Here is a 19,534-nt window from a genome sequence, read left to right as displayed (position 1 = left end):
CGCACTCTAGACTTATTTGCTCGAACACAGTAATCTAAGAACTGCGCATTTAATCATTGAATTTGCATTGTATCTTCAGTTTTCTACTTTTCTGTATTTGTATATTGTTGTAGCAAATGGGCACAGGCCTAATTACAATGGGAGCTCTCTTTGAGGACACACATCTTTCATTGATAGCTTGAGTTATTGTATATAAACAAAGATTTCAATCAAAGGTGGGAATTTAGTTTGAGAACAGAAGGGAAGCACTTCAGTAAGGATATATTAAGAGAGGCCATGGGCATTGGATAGAGATTAATAAGAATATGATTGCCTCAATTTGCATGCATACCCTGCTCAAAGGGGTTATGTTTCATACAATGTTCTATGTGGAGCGCAGCTTCTCTTGGAACCGTTCCTTTAGAGAGAAACAGGATCTCTCATCACCTGGGGGTTCCCAATCTGAAGGGAAGCTCAGATTCCATTCAATGTGATTTGTAAGCCACACCATTCACTTATTGCAGCAGTCTACAATAAAAAAGATATCAATAGTTTGTCTGCCACCCCTCCTCCACCTGTTTTCTCAAAACCAGATCATTTAACAACTTGTTTCAAATGGGAATTCCTTTTCTGCTTTCAAAATGTGTTCTTCATACACTTTTGTATTTATGTTTTTGTTGGTTTCTATTTCTGTTTCATATTAGCAATTCCCTGTACCATAACATTATTATTATTATTATTATTTTTTATTATTATTATTATTATTATTATTATTATTATTATTATTCATGTATTAATGTATTAATTTTTTTTAACAAAACATGGCCAATTCCCTCATCTGTATTGCATAATATCAAGAAACCCACAAATGGATCAAGCTCAGTGGTCAGAAAATACAATGCTTACTAGTTTAGGTTTCTTTCTCAGTATTTTAAAATCTCACTGGTCCGAACTGGTTGTAGCCTCCCTCCAGAAAAACAACAATTTGGTGCTGTGATATTTGTACTGGGTTTCAATGTCAAAACCTTTGGATCCAGTGCAGCATGGGAAGAAAGCATTGAGTCATCACAGCCACCCCTAGACATTTTCCTAGTATTTGCTATATATAGATGGGCTTTTATAGGTTAAATAGCTTTATATTAAATATAAATTGTCCCAAAAGTTAACAGAAATTCCTACACAAATGAAAAAGATGCTTTGTTGTTTCCTCCCTTAAGACATATCAAGTTGTGTTCTGTGATGTTTCTGGTGTTTTTTTTTTTCTTTTCTTGGTAACACAGGGTTTATTTATTTCCTGTAGTCTTCGCTGAGATTTATCCCCTGAAAACAGTCTATCTTCGAAATCGCTTGACATTTGTCAGCATGTCCTTGAGTCCCCCTGTGCAGTAAAGCAGAGATTATTAATGATACAAGGGAGAGATCTCCCAAAGAACTCTGGAATGAATCGATCAGAATGCTGTGCTGTTGCACAGTCTGGCTGTAACAATACATTATAGATGTCCTGAACTGAAACCAGCAAAGCTGCAGACAACATCCTTCTTTCAAATCCCTTTTTAGGAATCCATTACAGTGCCAGCGTATTTACCCTGACAAACCCCTGGTAGACCACAGCACTCGTGAAGAGGTAACGATAGCCAATAATTGACATGCTTCATATGGAATGCAATATAAAAATGGGTCTGTGCAGTCTAGTGAATCTTCTAACTATACAGATAACTGATCACTGATTTAGCAGGTGTTCTACTAAGGCTAATATATTATAGCAATTATTTTAAAGTAATTCTCCTTTGACAACCAGCATTACAGTGCTCCTCTTTCTAAGTATATTTGGGGGTTGCAGTTATCAGACTGTGCTAGTTCTGTTCTGTCTATGAGAATGTGCTAGTGGAATGGCATTATGTGGCAAATGGGGCCTCCTAACTGGTTCTATGTATAAAGTGCAGACTTATTCAAGGAAGAACTGTAACATACTGTTACTCACACAAACACATGAAGAGAATGTGTTTTATTTAATTTTTTCACCTATTTTATATTCTACACACTCTGCATGTCAGAAACATGTGAAAAGTGTCACACTGCCAGAAGAGACATGAGGAGGTGTCAAGCTACAACAAGTGTTAATTAATATAGTAGGGGGTCTTTTGAGGTCTCAAAGTTAACTGGTGTGAAAGAAAAAAAAAACACATAACACAGAAAAGCATGAGCGTTTATTTTTGTTTGTTTCAATGTATTACAAATATGTTTAGTGTTTTCTATACACTGCGAAGTCCCAAAAAATGCCAAATTCTACTTACTAAATATAAGCACTTTCCAATTACTATTGTAAAGGGAGACAGAACTCAAAACACACAAGAGATGCAGACAAGCTTCCATGCATCTTTGTGACAGAGATTGAATGACGCTTGGTGTTAGACACTAGAAAGAAGGAACAGAGTAACCTTAAGCAAATGGCAAGACAATTTATTCCGTAGGGTAGGTAGAAGTCGGCCATTTAGGAAGGGAGCGGAGCTACGGCACCCAAGCTCACTGACCGGGACTGTAGACGGCGTGGCATCTGAGGATTGTTAACCCGGGGGGGGGGTCATGGGCGAGGGTATAAATAGGGGGGCGTAGGTTCAGCAATCTGTTCCTTTGCATATGGTTATACGAAACGACCTAGAAGGAGCCCGTGTTATTGAGACCGAAAGCCGTGAGTGTTGTCAGACTGTGTACGAACACTGTGTGTCTTGTGCTGTTTGTTTTCTCACTAAAGAGTACTGAACACGATCCGGAGCTGCAGCCTCAGGCCAGCGTAAACCCAGATATCACAAGTCACCTTTTCCACTACAGGAACTGTCTCTGTACCGCTAGCACTAAAATCACACACTGTCGGAACTGTGACTGTGTTTGTGTTTTGTGTGGGTGAGAAAAGACGGGACTTTTTGGTTGCGGGTCAAACCCGTGGGATTACAAACAGGAGTGATACACGCCGCTGTACCACTTCCATCATTATTATCAGAAATAGAGCAAGCAGCCCTTGAATGACAATAAAGTGTGTCTGTGAAAACAAAAACCTCCTGTTAAAATGTATACTGGTCTCCGTTTACCTTTTAAAGGAATGCTACCCTTTTTCCGCAATGCCCAGTTGTTTGGTATGCAATGATTATTAGAAACTGAAAACAATATCAAGTTATTTTCAATATAATACTATCAATAATCATTCAACAAAACAAGACTACTCTGCGGTTTCTTAAGCTGATTCACTTGAGTAGACTGAAACAGGATTCACAATTTTGGAAAACTCTCATTATAATGGATTTAGGCTTGTTTGAAAAAAGGCCATTGAGTAATCAGCATATTATTAAAATGTAATTTAAAAAACAAAAATGTGTTCATCAAGTCTAAAAACACCCTGAATCCATTGAAAGGTTAAATAAAAAATATTTATTGACCAAATGGCAGCACTGAGAAGTTGAATGGGACATTGACAATAAAATACAATTCTTCTGATATGCCTTTATTGTCACAGATAAAGTCTGAAGCATTCATTGCCACTCTCAGAAGTTTCCTGCAGCAATGTTTACCTGCTTGGGGAATAGTGAATGAAAGCTGAACATTCAATTGATTGATATATTTTACAATAAGATTAGGGCATGTGGGATAACTACTGTTGATGCTACTAAAAGTATGTCTAATACGTGAATGAGAGAAGAATCAAGAATATCAATGCTGTTCTGGAACATGCCTGATGAATAGGAAGGAGATTCATTGAATCCCACACTGAATGACACAAAGAGTAAGTTATGTTGCCAAAATAAATAAACATATTTCAATATATTTCAATTTCAATGCACTTTTGGACATCTGACGCTTGTCTCTGCCTACATCCAAATGTGTGTGTAAAAAAATCTGAATTGAATACCTTTAGGAAAAAAAAAGAAGTAATAACTGACCTCCACCAAACGGGGCCCATATGACTCTGCGAATGGTCTTTACCCAATCCTCCATGTCATTCTGGGTGCTGGCCATAAGAAGGTATGTTTCATGATTGGCTGTCATCCGCTCCCGATCTCCACCTGAGGAACAAAGAGAATGATTACTTAGATCACTTAGACAGTAATGCCAGATAATAAAACGTCCTCATAAACCTTACTCAGCCAATTAGATTCTAAGTTCACTAGTCATTATCCCACTGGTAGATTAGCACTTTTACCACATTGGAGGCTTAGTTCATTTGATCACTATTCGGATCCCATCAGTTGGATTGTTGCATCAAAACAAAATAATTCTGGAGTATAAACATAACTGGAAACAAGACAGCTTAATCTGGGGCTGTGTGCAGGGGAGTCAGGTGATAAGGAAATGGCTTTATATTCATTCACAAACCAAACAAAACAAAACACTATGCAAAAAAAGAACTGCACTGTATGAAAGCCTCTACAATGGAGAACAAGGAGGTCAGTGTGGCCCCATGCTAATCCATAATCTCAGGCAGACATCAATGAGGCTTTCAGATGACAGATTGCACACAATGAGAGTGGGAGCTGAAAAAGAAACATAGCGTACAACAGCCCAGTCGGCAGAAAAGTTCCTTTTGTCAGGAAGTTTGGCTAGCGAGCAAAACCCTTGCTGAAGAGCAGGCCATACACCCTCATTATTCAGAAAATTAATACCTGGACAATAGGAACTAATCTGAAGCCTATTGTCGGAACTGGACAGAACGTTGCAGCTTCAGTACAGTAGATTACTTTAAATGGATACTGGGGCTTTTACATAATGTATGTACTGCAGCCATATCCAATGAAATGTTATATTGATCTATACCTAAATCAGCCTTAATATTACAGAAGGGTGTTGGAGGTAGATTTCTGTCAGCAGTAAATACGTGAAACCTTGCATGAAAACTTTACATACTGTTTTGAAACACATGAATGGAAGTAGTACGATTTACAGTTTCTTGATACTGTACATTTAACCTGAAAAACACAGAGGTTCAAAGAAATAATGTGATTGATAGTTTTCTTTGAAACTGATACCGAGATGAACTAAACTATGCATGGTGCCAGTCCAAGGTATTATGGATGATGCTACTGCTGACCCCCACAGTAAAACAAACAAGTTTGAATGCTGGAGTTTCTATAACAGTTGCTGTGGCATCCTTAGGAATTTAAATTTGACAGACAAGAGGGCAGACAGATTCTAATCTGTTGTCTTCAAAGCACCTTCAAGTGTAGCCTCAGATATCTGCATTTCAGTTCATATTCATCATAATATGTTGCTAATTTGTTTAAAAAGCATGAAACCTTCGGAACATTATTTTAAATTAAAATAACACTTAATTTTCATAAAACATGCATTGATCTATTTAATTTAATTCTGAAGTACTGTATTGGTCAAATGTTTTTGGGGAATTAAAGTCAGGTACCGGATTTAGCTAAAACAAAATGCTGGTAAAACAAATACATCTCACCTAAGTAAGCCACAATTATGCAGACAGTGTTTACATTAAGAATACCTTTGGTCCCCCAGGTGAGTTGTAATATATATGCTTTTCAACAAGAAAGGTACTCAAGCATCACATACGTCTGAGTACTGTATTTTCTATCAACAAATGCTCATTAAACGATGTTTCATTACCCTCCAGCCTATAAAAAAAAATAGCTGACAGAATACTTTGAAACAGAGTGAGTGGAGCAGCAGATGATCAGAAGTCTAGACGATATTTTGACTGCATGACTGAAAATCAAATCTACTACACCTTTGTGGCAACTCACAGCTGTTCTGTTCAATCACCTTGCAGTGCTTCAGAAGAGGTCTTGTTACATTTATACACAGCATTCTGCTTATATTAGTAAATAACTGTATTGTTTCAGGTGGTTACCCTGAAAGCCTATGATAACATGGGAAACAGAAACTTGCTGATATACAGCACTGTCTTCGACACACTGTATTGTGCACCATGTTCTAACAGTTCCCACACACTTATATTACAATTCTCCCATAGTAATATGCCTGCTAAATGAAGCAAAGTTTAATGAAATAAAGACATTTTTGACAAAATCACATTGTTCGGTGTTCTTTGATTCTTAACCATATGCTTTCTTCACTCTGAATATTCATTTCAAAAAAATGGTTAAGTTCACAAAACATTTACTTTATTCACACACACACTGAAGTAGCTTGTTTCACATTCTGTAAGAATGTTCACCCTTTCAAAAAATTAGGAGTAAAATCAGACTTTTAAAATATGTGCCACCGTTTCTTTAAGAGCTGGATTGAAAACACTGCTGGCCAGCAGAGATGCCTTTTGCTTTGACAACGGCAACATCCATCTTCTAGAAAATCATTAACCTTCCTTGGAAACACGATGACTGACTGAGTCTCTGGTTCCTATTGGCAAGCTTTCACAGCCCGGCTGTTATTTCTAATCTTCATGAACTCCTTCTGTCAAACAAAAAACTAGACACAACAACAACTGCCCTTATTATAGCACTAACATTTTTCTTTCACACAAGGTGTGACATTTTTACAGTAAGGGTTAAACATATTTTTATACTTAACTACTGTATCGCAGTTTAATGTCACACTCTGTTACCGAAAACTGAAGAGCAATTTAATAGCTTGACTAAGAAAGCAGCATTTTCAATCATTTTAAAAGTACATTCAAAAGAATTTACAGGGGATTTTAACAGTGATCATTTCTGACTGACTGAATTTTCTGGTTGAGGCCTTCTGTGTTTTATCTCCTGGGTTATTAAGCTTAGGAGACTAAATATAAAAAACATTGTATTACTGTGAATATAGTAGTTGATAAGGGAAGGTGATACAGCACAAGGATTTTATATTTCTCTCGTGTATTGCTTGATTTGTTGCTAAATGAAAGTTTGCCATGCAGGTTTTGTCAGCATTCTTTTTCCCTTAATCACAGTCTTCTTTCATTTAGCGCTGCTGTAAAAATAGATTGATGTTCTGAAATAATTTATTGGGATTATTTGAGTTTTGATGGATTTTCATTAAAACCAATATGTCAGTGTGAAACTTGTTTGTTAGCATGGAGAGTGCAACATCTTTTTATTATTATTTTTTTTTTATTGAAATATTAACAGCTATTTGTTACAATCAGTTACAACACCCCATCCCACATAAAAAAAAAAACTATCCTAACATAATATAGCCATGCAAACATAATGTTTTTGTATAAACTAATCGAAGGCAACACGATTCAATTTATTTATTCGTTTAACAATGATATCTTAAGCAATAGAACCCCAATTAGAGGGAATTATTGTAGAAGAACATCTGCCAAAGCAATGCCCAGTAACCAAGGTTTACTGCAATAATAAATCACTACAATTTACCCCTTTACCTTTTATCAAGAGAAAAAGGACTCTGGGCTTTGGAGTATTTTGTCACAGTCCAGACTGCTCTTTTACTTTTGCCTTTGTTGGGTCGAAAAACTATTTTAACATTAGTGGTTATGAATGGTAGTTACAGAATACAGATTCTCTCTGTATGTCCTCTGTATTTCTACCTAATTAGTATTTTAGTGGAACTAGCAAATTATGCTTTTCTGATGCATCTTAAATTCTGTAATTATGTTAGGTATTCACTGATGTGCTACAGTCTCATAAAACTGACTAATTAGCAAGTTACTATCCTAATTAGAGTCTCAATCTCAATCTGTTGCACAAAGCATTCTCAAGGAGGTGCTAAGCATGTAGAATGAAAGACCTGTATTGGGAACTTTGCATTATATTAGTACAATAAATGTACTGCACCAAACCCTGTTATATAAGTAAATAACATAGTAAATGGCTATTGCTTCTAGTGCAGCTAAAGTTAATATTGCCCTTTAATTGTCTGTAGACAGGATATCTCCTTCCTTCAGAGCACTCAATACTTTGTTTTCAAAGTAAGCATGTAAATAATAATTTTATAAATGGAGACTTTGTGGATTGTCTACCCAGTATAGACAGTAAATACACTTCCAGGCAGGCAGGGCAGATTAGGAGCCAAGCTATTTCAAGATGTTGTTTCTGACTTAAATACAGATTTAAAAACATGTCATCAATATATTTTTGTACCCTTTAGATACAGCAGTAGTGTACACATGACAAATGCAGTCTATTTTCCATATCCCTTGATAGCAAATATTTCTTCCAAAATCTGAATCATATCTCATACAGGTGCTTTTTATGTTAAATAATTCCACACTTAAGTATATCATAAATCTGATCAAACCATTCAAACCCATCCTTTCTGTGTGGTTTAGTTGCTCAGTAAAATAGTCTTGTCAATCACATAGTTGAAGGATTGAAAATACAACTGGTTACTGTGCAAAAGCAAGTGCCTCTGTTCCAGCTGAACAAAACATTGCTTACAACCTACCCTTTACAACACTATTACTTTATCAAAGGTCTGCAAACTCAAAACAGCATTCAGATGGCATGCTATACTGACCCTCTGCAGGCACTCAAGGAGCTGTCACATCAGCTGAATGACCACGGGAAGTCCTTTTTCAAGAGCGTAAACTCATTACAAAATCACAAGCCACTTCTCAGGTTAAAATTCCAGAACCAGCTGCAGCTAGACAATGGGATTTGAGTGCATTCGAAACCCCTCCCCTCCTGACAGCGGGGAGGCTGAGTGTCAGCACAACAATGCAGAAGTAAGCCACAGAAGCCTGCAGTGCAGTTTGCCACGTGTGCACCCGTGTTTAATGATACCTTCAATTAATGTTGCTTACAAGATAAATGTCCTCCACCCTGCCTCCAGGGAATTCAGTTAGGAACACTGACAATATCCAGAGAGGAAAGATATGGTACCAGTGAGGGATAAATTACCTAAATAGGGAAGCTGGTTTAGGATATGTAAATGTAAGCTATTTAGCTTACTTAGGACTGAATTGTATGTTCATTAGAGATTAGCTTCATACAGGACCTCTAGACAGTAAACCTGTGGCTACCTTGTGCCAGAGCTCATGTTCTAAACCCCAATGAGAAATACAGAAGACATACAAATTAAATTTGAATACAGTATGAGGCAGTTCTATAATAAATATAAAACACAATGGTATAGGTATATATTTTTTAATATAAAAAATTACTTAACTGTAATGTAATTAATAACCTGTTTAATAAATGATAGCTAGGTGAATATATAGATATTTTAGAATAATTAATTTTTTTTACAGATATTGGAACTATATATTACCTACTCGTCACATGACATGTATTTGATAAGTATACTATAATATATATAATATATTATATATATATATATATATATTATATATATATATATATATATTTTTTTGATTGCAGGATACAGTGTTTATGAAGCTTAGTGTTTGATATTCATGAAACTGTTCTAGGCTGCTGCTGGCCTCTTTAAAAGCAGTTTCATGAATATCAGACTATATTTTATTCATGAAAAACATTAATAAAAAGACTCAATTTTCCACAGTTGTCCAAGATAAATACACAAAAGTGCACAACAAAATGGGGTAATAGATTTGTGAAAAGGCACCATAATCACATACATTTGTATTAAGTTTAAGGCCCTTCTTATTACTTCCAAGTCAGAGTATTAGTTCTTTTTAGCCATTGATTTATGGTACACTGAGCCAGACAGAAATATCTAACTACAGACTGGAGCTTCAATGCAACCTTTTCTATTAAGACCGGCAGGATATCCTGACAAAATAGGTTTGATTGTACTGTATACTTTGTCAGTTTCATTGATAATAATTATCCAAGTGCTATGAAAACATTTCCTTTGAAAATTATAACTGTATTAATATGTGATCTATTATAAAGAATATGTAAAAAGTATCAGGTGACATAATGATTCTAAAATGATTGCCTTTAATGAACTCAGAAAATGACTTTAAAGTGTGTTTTGATTGTGTGTTCTATTCTTACATTAACAGTTACATTTTCCTTTCATACATAAAAATTAAAATACTTTCCAAATATTCAACAGAAGAACATGTATTTATTTATTTATTTAAATTTAGTTGTTGCCAATTATTTAAAAAAAAAAATTCTCTCAATTTGAAATGGCCAATTACTATTTGGGCTCAGCTCACTGCTACCACCCCTTGGGAGCAGTGAAGACGAACACATGCTGTCCTCCGAAGCGTGTGCTGTCAGCCGACCGCTTCTTTACACACTGCGGCTTCTTTACACACTGAGGACAACGCAGCTCCTGGGCAGCTAACAGGCAAGTCCGCAGGCGCCTGGCCAGACTACAGGGGTTGCTGGTACGTGGTGGGCCGAGGACACCTTGGCTGACCTAGACCCCCCCCTCCCGGCAACACTCAGCCAATTGAGCGCCGCCTCCTGGGAACTCCCGTCCATGGACGGCTGTGGAATAGCCCAGACTCGAACCGGCGATGTTCAGGCTATAGGGCATATCCTGTGCTCACGCAGAGCGCCTTTACTAGATCTGCCACTCGGGAACCCCTGGAAGAACATTTGGATAAGAAGAACAATTGGATAATGTAAGCACAAGACAACGAAACAATTTTAAGAAACCAGTGCAGGCACTCTGCGGGCACATAGAGCAGGTCCTCACAATCTCCAAAACATCTACTAAACCACGACAAGCTAATCCAGCAAAAAAAGTAATAGCCTACCATGAAGAATAAAATACGATTTGAGACCAAGCAGACAATCCATTAAAAATACCAGAGTGAATGTTAAGTTTAATTTTGACCTTAGAACAATAATGTTAGGAAATTATTTTTCAAACTGTTCTGTTATTATAACGCTGCAATCGTGTTTAGCATTAGTCTGCTATGTGTATTGCCTATATAATAAAGAATACATTTAACATTTTAGAAAGCAGATGGTAACAGTCGCAAGGCAGATTCACTATCATTTTCAACCCACAGAGTATTTCAACAGGAATCCAAAACCTAGCAGAGATGATTTAGTTCCAGTAGGCCTATACAAGACCCAAAATGTTGACCAACATAAACTATTTAAATAAAAACAAAAAACAAGATGGACTGACTGGCTTAGTAATAGGATATCATCCATTCATCACTTGATCATCATGACTTCATCTTTGGACTTGGCCATATTCTCCAAACAGGCAAAGATTGGCTGGGCCTTTGAATCTGGTCTCACCCTGGAACGGTTAGGAAACACTAGTGAGGACGTGTTTCACACTGCAGCATCCCTAGAAGAGGACCCACTTTTCCAAAGCTAGCCACCCAGACTTCCCAGGACTTTACACTTTTTCAGTCAGATGCAGTTTGTTCATAACAAACAAGGTAAAGTGAGTTATTCTACAGTATAGGGATTTACAGTCATGTAGCTCGTCTGTCACACACACGCTTTTCAAATTTCTGTGGGTGCTGGAAAGGTCAGGCTGTCTTTGCTATTTTAGAAATAATTTAACATGAAATGTCTGACGAGCACAGAGAATGTTAGAAACTCTTCCATCATTTTTTTCTTAAGTGATGAGTAAGGTGAAATGATGAGTGATAACTCCATTATATATTTTCCTACAAAAGTTAAGGTCTGATACTGCACGTTACCCATTCAGCTACGGTGATGCTCTGAATGGTCTTAAATCAGGTATGTTTTACTGTACAAATCTGTATGGACCTTTAAACACAGTACAGTGTTAAATAAAGTATTGAATATGCATCTGCTTTCACAATAGACTGAGAGAGGTCAGCAAGTTCACTTACACAGTAGAGAGTGAGTGTGAAGACAAGCAATGTGAAAATAAATTCTGTTTGTCATCTGGTGGGAAGGTGAGATATGTTTGTTTAAAGTTATGATTCGTAAATTATACAAATGTTTATGACAGCTCAGTATCTATAAATGGTATATCCTAAGCTTTCTTACAGTACAATAATTGAACTATTTGATGACATTTATGCTGCTAATGAAATATTGAAAATGTATTTCCTACAATTGTATCTCCCTGGGGGGTTTAATGCTACTTGCAGGCTACTGTATTGTTAATGCAATCAGGCTGAAGAAACTGTTGAAGTGCTGACATGCGTAGATAAAATGGAAGTGAAAGCACATTAATAATTCAGAACCGAATACCTGACTTTGGCACTGCAAGTGGTTGAGTTTTACAAGGTCAGTGTTTATTTTCTAACTAAAATAACTGTAGCTCTCCAAGTCTGTTAATGTACAAATGACTCAGCAGAAAAAAAGGCTAGGTTTAATTTAAAATGTAGTATTTCTGTTTCCACTGTGTATTCACTTATTGAAGCAAATTGATTTTAATTTAATAGACTTGTCCTGAGATTGGTGGTGCTGTTTTGCTTCTGGGTGGTTATTTTCCATAGACAGCAGACTTTAAGGCAGCTGTAAGAAAACAGTTGTATTGCAGACTGCTGAATCTGAAGTGCAAGAACCTAATATGAAACCCTTCACATTTCTAAAGTGAAATGAATTGTTTACAGAGTAAAACAAATATGTACTATTATACGCTCATACTTACAAGGTAATACCCATTTTTTCAATCCTCTACACACAAAAAACAAAACTGACAAAATGTGGAGATTAGAGATTACTAATTATGTTAATCCATTTTCTAATCCTGATTCACATTTAAACTGCAGTGTAGGTTAGCTTCATACAATTTGCAAAGCTCTGGGGGTAAAAAAGGACGCAAAACTTTGATGTCAGAAGTCCATACTTTTTACAGTATTCAAATCTGAGACTCCCACCTTCACTACCCAGTCCATGAAGAAATGCATAAAACTACCGAATGATTAACAAATGTAAACCCAAAGAAGACATTTCCTTGTAACTGATTACCTATCCCCAGGAAATACAAACCATTCCAAATAGTAGCAATAATGTATTTGATTTAAACATATTTTAAATGAGTATTATCCTTTAAGATTCCTGAAGTCGTATGGTGTTATTATGTATTTTTAATACCCAGAGAAACTTTGAAACATGGTCCTGTGTGAATTGCTTTTCAAGGAGTCTCCCACTACGGCCTGTTCAATCCCAGGGGTGTTATAATCTCTTTGTTTTGTACTTCAGATGCTGACTTCATGGCCTGCTCTTTTGTCTGAAGAACTGACATCTTGAGTGTATTGTCCTTCAACCCCACATTTCACTTATGGAAACCAGGTATCACAGAACTGACTTCAGGATAGGCACACATTAATGATTTTCATGATCCTAGATAAATGACCCATTGTTTAACACAGAAATAATCGACACAATTGCCTTTAGAAATGATTGATTAAATTGACACATTGGTTGCTAACTACGAGTTAACATACCCATTCTGACACTAGTTGCTTTTTACCCCCTCTGAAGTACCATCACATGGTTATATTTCTGTTCTTCAAGCATTCAAATATGGGGCAACAGCTGTTAGAGAGCATCTTGAATAAAACGGGGGGGGGGGGGGGGGGGGGGGGGGGGAGGGGGGGGGGGGGGGAGGGGGGGGGGGTGGGGGGGGGGGGGGGGGGGGGGGGCGGGGGGGGGGGGGGTGGGGGGGGGGGGGGGGGGGGGGGGGGGGGGGGGGGGGGGGGGGGGGGGGGGGGGGGGGCGGGGGGGGGGGGGGGGGGGGGGGGGGACACTGCTATACACAAGATGTCTTTTCTTTTTAAATAGTTTTAGAAGTATAAGCATTACATTACTGTTAGTATGTAATAAAAGTCACTTAGGGCCTGAACTTGTTCATTGTATTTTGTAATTGTAATGATTGTAATGATCATGCTTCTGAGTGAAAAACAACACTCAGAAAGAGACCAAAATACATTCAAAATATAAAAAGAATTTTAACTTAAAGGCTTAATTTGTTTAAGATTTTATGAAAAGGTTGATTTGATCACCCCACCTGATAATCCACAGATGGATTTTTTAAAGCATTTTGCAGCACAGGGGACAAAGATTATTTTTCCCTTGCAAGGTAGAAGTTGATAAAGGTGACCCCCAAAGTTTCTTTTTAGTACTTCTATATATCTCATGATTGAACGTTTGAAGTTATGGATGAAGATCTTAAGGCAAAGACTTCTTATCTTGAACTGACTTAGTTACAGAATGATCGGCAACAGAGTTGTAAAACACTTTGTAAGATTGACATCAGATCTCTACTGGGGTTTCACAGACCCCAATTACCACAAGTCTTGGACTAACTCATTTTATTTTAGGTAAGGTAGTCCAAGATCGGTGCTAATCGGGGTCTGTGAAACCAGCCGTATGTCAGTCACATTGGCTTTGTGTCCATTCCATAACACTATTAGTGAAAGACAGTCCTAAGTCCTTAGATTTTTATGAGAATACTGTGTTTTCAATTAGCTGTTTTACAGTAAAGGCTTGACATTAAGCTGTTTCTCTCTTTGTAAGTTTGTAAGTATCTGTAAGTATCCTAATAGTTGCAATTGTTGCCTATAATACTTTAACAAATAACCAGTAAAGCAGGCTTCTGACAGATCTATTCCCTTAAGCAAGTGTGAAGAGCTGCTGTACAGAAGGACCAACAACTTCAGAATGATAGAGGATAAACCAAGGACCTTCTATTTCATTTTTGGGGTCACAAAGACTAGAGTTTCAGGACCACATCTACAGCCGACAGAGTATATCTACAAATGCATAATTATGAAACAGTAAAACAGATGATTTGTTAGAAAACATAAATTGTTCTTTTTAGGTACTGTATAAAAATAATTATTTGACACATTAGTACATTATCAAAGTAGACCTGTCTACCCATTTCAGTCATCATACATATCATGTAAACTGGTTACCAGGCTAAGAAACACCTGATCTTTTATATTTAGGATATTTGACGCCAAATGCAAGTTATACGGACAAAAGCAGGTAGATGCCCTTGAGTAACGATCAGCAGAGCTTTGAAATATTTAGCTTACATCTTGAAGTTGAAATAACTTCATTCGTTTAACATTCCTTACATGTATATTGTTTACACTTTCTTACTTTATTTAATTATACCATTTAGCTTTGTTGTTTGATGATGTGCCAGGGATAATTTACCTTTTAATTTATATACATTTAAATAATCTTTAAAACAAAACAGTGCTAGGGCTTTGAATACACAACTACATGATAAAAACTGGTCACATTCAAGGTACAGTCTGAAGCCACCATTGTCTTGAGCAGGACTTTCCAAACAGTTATGTCAGGCTTGCAGTTATCTGAGTAGAGTGTGAGCTCATTCTCCCATTTAAACCGGAATTCTTCAAACAACAAATAGCCTGTCTGAAAATGAAATGCCAAAGCCTGATACAGTCAGCAAAATAAAAAGGAAAATGTCTGAGTAAGATCTGAAATGTGTAGAGTGCAGATAACCATCATTATGCATTCTGCTTTCACCTGTGTCTCGGCCTTTTGTTATTTTATATCCCCGCTCTGCAATTTGAGGGTCAAATGCCATGTAATCCTCAAGTGCCGGTTCATGCATGGCGACAGAGGCAATGTAATACAATGTGTCCCAATGGGCTTCATCGCTGTGCTTTCTAGAATAGACCATTCAACAGCCCTCCTCAAGGGCATACATAACAGACAGACATCCTGGCGGAAAATGACAGGGAGGCTACAAAGAACCAAGGATAGCTTTGCTGCACCCCTTCGTAAATACTTACCAGTCTTATTCACGTTCTGCCAATCATCCATTTCTTTGTTGCTGTACATCAGAAGGACATCAAATGTGTTTCAGAACTTTAAACTTCCCTTTTCTAGATTTGATATGTTTCCACTATTATTATTAATGTTATTCATTTCATTGGCATACTGGACTTTAGTACAAACAACACTTTGACAAAAGAGATACCAACTGGGGGAGTCTGCCATTCGCTGAGCTCACCAGTTACAGTAATCCTGTTCCCTAAGGCTTTACACCAAGTTTGTTTCCCTCAATGCGCACAAAAACAACATTATGGTGAACTTATGTATACCAAAAATGAATAACTTAAACAATAAGAAATAATTGTTGTGGCCTATTTTAAAGCAAATGCAAACCACATTTTGTAAGAGAAAATAAATAAATAATTGATTTCCATTACATGAGAGTAGATGTTAAAAGTTCATGCTGATTTGACCTAAGCACCAACGAAGATGTAGCTTTACAGTAAACTAATGTGATCCATCTGCATCTCCATTTGTGTTTTCTTTCCATCTGATGATGTTGATATCCTTCTGCCTGGTGTTGATGGCTGAAGTGTAATGCTGGCTCCAGGGATCAGCTTATTTTGCCTCCCCAGTGCATGAGCACACACAACGGCTGTGATGCTGTCTCCAGGGATCAACCACAGTGCGTTCTCCCCAGTGCATCAGCATGACAACCGGCTGGATTGAGCTGAGTAAGGTACATCTCTGGGGTCAGTGTAATGGTATTAAAGTGGCAAGAACCAACTTAGTTTCAAAGATGAGCAACTAAACTATTGCGTAGTTCTTTGAGTAGTTTATTGCTAGTATTGAAACTTTCCTATCCACCTTTGAAAACCTTTTTCTGTCGCCTTGTTTTAAATAGGTTCTTTATCTTTTGTTTCTGAGTACATGGATCACTTGTTTGCTCCAATAAAACAATATGTTAAGAGAATGTTGGTGATTGAAAATATCTAATTCAAACAAAACCTCAAATAAAACATTTTATCTGTACAGACACTTGGTTAGGTCTGCAGTTTATTATTTATTGACATGACGAGGATCATTTGGAGGACTTTTAGGGTTTCTGATGTTAAATCTGTCATTATGAAAAACAAACAGAGACAGAGAGACTGCAGCATTCAAGTTAGTGTTTGTTCATTTGCAGACAGCAGCCCCGGTGAACCTACCAAAGGAGAATGTAGATTAAGCTTATCTACATTCCCCTCCACAACAAGACTTTAGCATGTTTTGCAGGCTTATTGACTCCTGTTGTCCACCTTCTGCCAACAATGTATGACCAGAATTTAGCTTTGTCCTAATAACAGCTCTGACCATCTTTTCATTAAGAACATTTTAATTAACTTTGATGGTCTTCGTTAAGGGACCGTGCTGCAATAGCAATGACACTTTTAGCACATCCCTATTGGATATTGAGTTGACATTTCAAGCTGTTCAAAGTACTGCCCTTAAGGTTTGCCTAGTACATTTAAATGTCTAAGTAGTGGTTTTGCTGGCATGCTTAACAGCCTTCCTGTAGATCTGACTTATTGCAAGGATAATGAGCACTTCAGGTAAGCGAGACAAGTTTACTATCTCACAAGAACACAATTACACATATCCGTGGGTAAAAAGAGTCTGGTTCTCTATGGCAGTGTCACCAAGGGGACAGTCGTAAATCCCTTCCTTCTGTTTGTTCAGAGCTCTACTGCATGGGGTCCTTTCTACATTTCTATCTGCTGCAGGTACTTTGAAAACTGTGTCTCATCTCTTTTCAACATGGGTGGGCAGTTTGGTTCTCATTTACTATGTGTAAATAAGACACATGTTTAGCAGCATGTCATGAAAAAGAAAACAAATGGCAGACTGCAGTTAATTAATTCTGGTGGCTAATCAGGCTGCCTACTAAAAGCAAAAGCTATTGTATTAAATGCAGAAGACAGCTCAGATATCTAATTTATCTGATACAAATCCGTACAATTACTACACTAAAATTAATTATTATTTTTGTATAATGATTTGTTACTTATTTATCTACTGTATATATTTTTTGCATTCCTATTAGTGAATCACTTATAGTGCCAGGAAGCAAAGGTAATCCTGTTTTCTAGAATTAAACAATTCTCATTACATCAAATGTATTAGAATGGTTTCTTGGTAACTGGGAATGTTATTAGCTAGAGTCTGGGATGTTGTACAATATTCATAACAAACTAATATCATGTACAATTTTATATTTAAAATAAACAGACAAAAAATGGTTTTTGTTTTGTTTTTTCAGTTCTTCATAATCAAGCCATGGCGATCCCAATAGTGTTTGCTTATACAGTGAACATGATCACATGCATTTCTAGTCCCCTGGTCAACCAAACCCTCAGGACAAGTCAAGACATGATGAAACCAAAATATATAGCTAGAGTTGATTTTACCTTCTAAAAGCTGTGGATGAAATCCTATCACTCCACAGTAGGACGTGTTTTGAAGAGCCTTTTTCACTATTTCCATGTGCTCAGCAGTCAGTGTCAATGCTTGTTTCAAAACCCTTAGCCACCCAGTCTCTTTAAGGAATTACTGTTAAAGCAAGTGAGTCTCCACTGACTTCTTGTAACTACAAACAATAAGCCTAACCCCTCAGAAAGTGTAGTATGGCAAGGTCCTGCCTGAGTGCCTGAAAACTGCCTGAGGGATAAGGTTACGCCTACTGCTCTCTAATGTAATCTGAACAATAGAGAGATGCACAGCTGCAGAGGCTTTGAAGTGCTGTATTATATCAGCAGTGTTTGTAGGCCTGAACAAACAGATCACTTTTTTTTCCACTGACAAAGCACACCCCCATCCCCCCAAAAATGATTAGCAGCATTATTGCCCCACTCCCCCCGCTCTTTAATTAGTTTAGTGTTTTGTTGATGAGTGTGGGTGGGTCATGTGAATAATCCAGACCCAATGAGAAACTATCATCAAATGTGGTTGCTAAGGAATAAAATTATATATATATATATATATATATATATATATATATATATATATATATATATATATATATATATATTATATATATACACACCACACACACACACACACACACACACACACACACACACACACACACACACACAACATGCCCAGAAGAATTACAAACAAGAATACAAGAACTACACAAGACTAGCATCAAAACAGGTTTGAAAAATAACCTGAGGATGACTCAAGTCATGTTCAAAAAATGTCCGACTCCACAGGCAATTGAAGTCAATGGGATCAAGAAGTCAATAAGTACTTATACCGAGGACAGTTTCGGCAACAGAGAACCAAATGTGCAAAATCAACAGAAGAGCAAAAATGGGCTGGAGTGCCTTTGGAAGATTAAGCATGGATCTGAAAGGGAAACTACTCTTATACCTCAAGAGGAAAGTCTTCGAGCAAATCGGTGCTGCCAGACCTGGACCCTCCATGCAAAAATGACTCAACGGAGTATGGAAAGATGTTGGGAATAACAAGAAGAGACAGGAAAAGGAAGGAATGGATAAGAGTCCATGTTATTATGAAATGGCAGTGGGCCAGACATATAGCAAGAAGAAAAGGCCATCACTAGACCCAGGAGATACTAGACTGGATCACAAGAGACATAAAGGAATGAAGAAGAATACCTCCAGGAAGATGGCAAGATGAAATTAGGAAACAATGTGGATGAGGGACTGCAGCAGACAGGCTTTTGTGGAAGAATCTTGGGGAGGCCTTCATCCAGCAGTAGATTGAAAAAGACTGAAGATGATGATTTTATAGTTATATATATAATACATTAATAAACATGTCTACTGGAGCCAGAATGTAATGTTGCTGGCGCTGTACGAGGTACCCTGGTGCTAGAATCTAGCGCCATAGCACAACAACAAGTGTGACCCTTGTTATTGCACAGTGTGTGTTTGATATTTTTAACTGTTTACATTTTTACTTGAACACTGCTATCAGATAAACAT

The 19,534-nt window shown here is 37.3% G+C and overlaps 1 protein-coding gene across 5 annotated transcripts in view; it reads right to left on the bottom strand.

Annotated features, from left to right (window-relative positions):
* Positions 1 to 19,534, bottom strand: part of LOC121316098 (rho GTPase-activating protein 24-like) — a 158,532-nt gene that overhangs the window by 21,015 nt on the left and 117,983 nt on the right. For 4 of the 5 annotated variants that reach the window (XM_041250888.1, XM_041250872.1, XM_041250880.1 and 1 more), the window contains one exon: positions 3,912 to 4,034. In XM_041250888.1, coding sequence (XP_041106822.1) covers positions 3,912 to 4,034 — 123 coding nt within the window. Of the gene's footprint in view, positions 1 to 3,911; positions 4,035 to 8,418; positions 8,509 to 19,534 lie in introns of those variants that run through there. The other variant, XM_041250906.1, reaches the window with a different exon arrangement.

The sequence above is a fragment of the Polyodon spathula genome, chromosome 1 (assembly GCF_017654505.1).
Source record: "Polyodon spathula isolate WHYD16114869_AA chromosome 1, ASM1765450v1, whole genome shotgun sequence".
In the NCBI taxonomy this organism is placed as follows: Eukaryota; Metazoa; Chordata; class Actinopteri; order Acipenseriformes; family Polyodontidae; genus Polyodon; species Polyodon spathula.
This window is presented reverse-complemented; position numbering and strand designations above follow the sequence as displayed.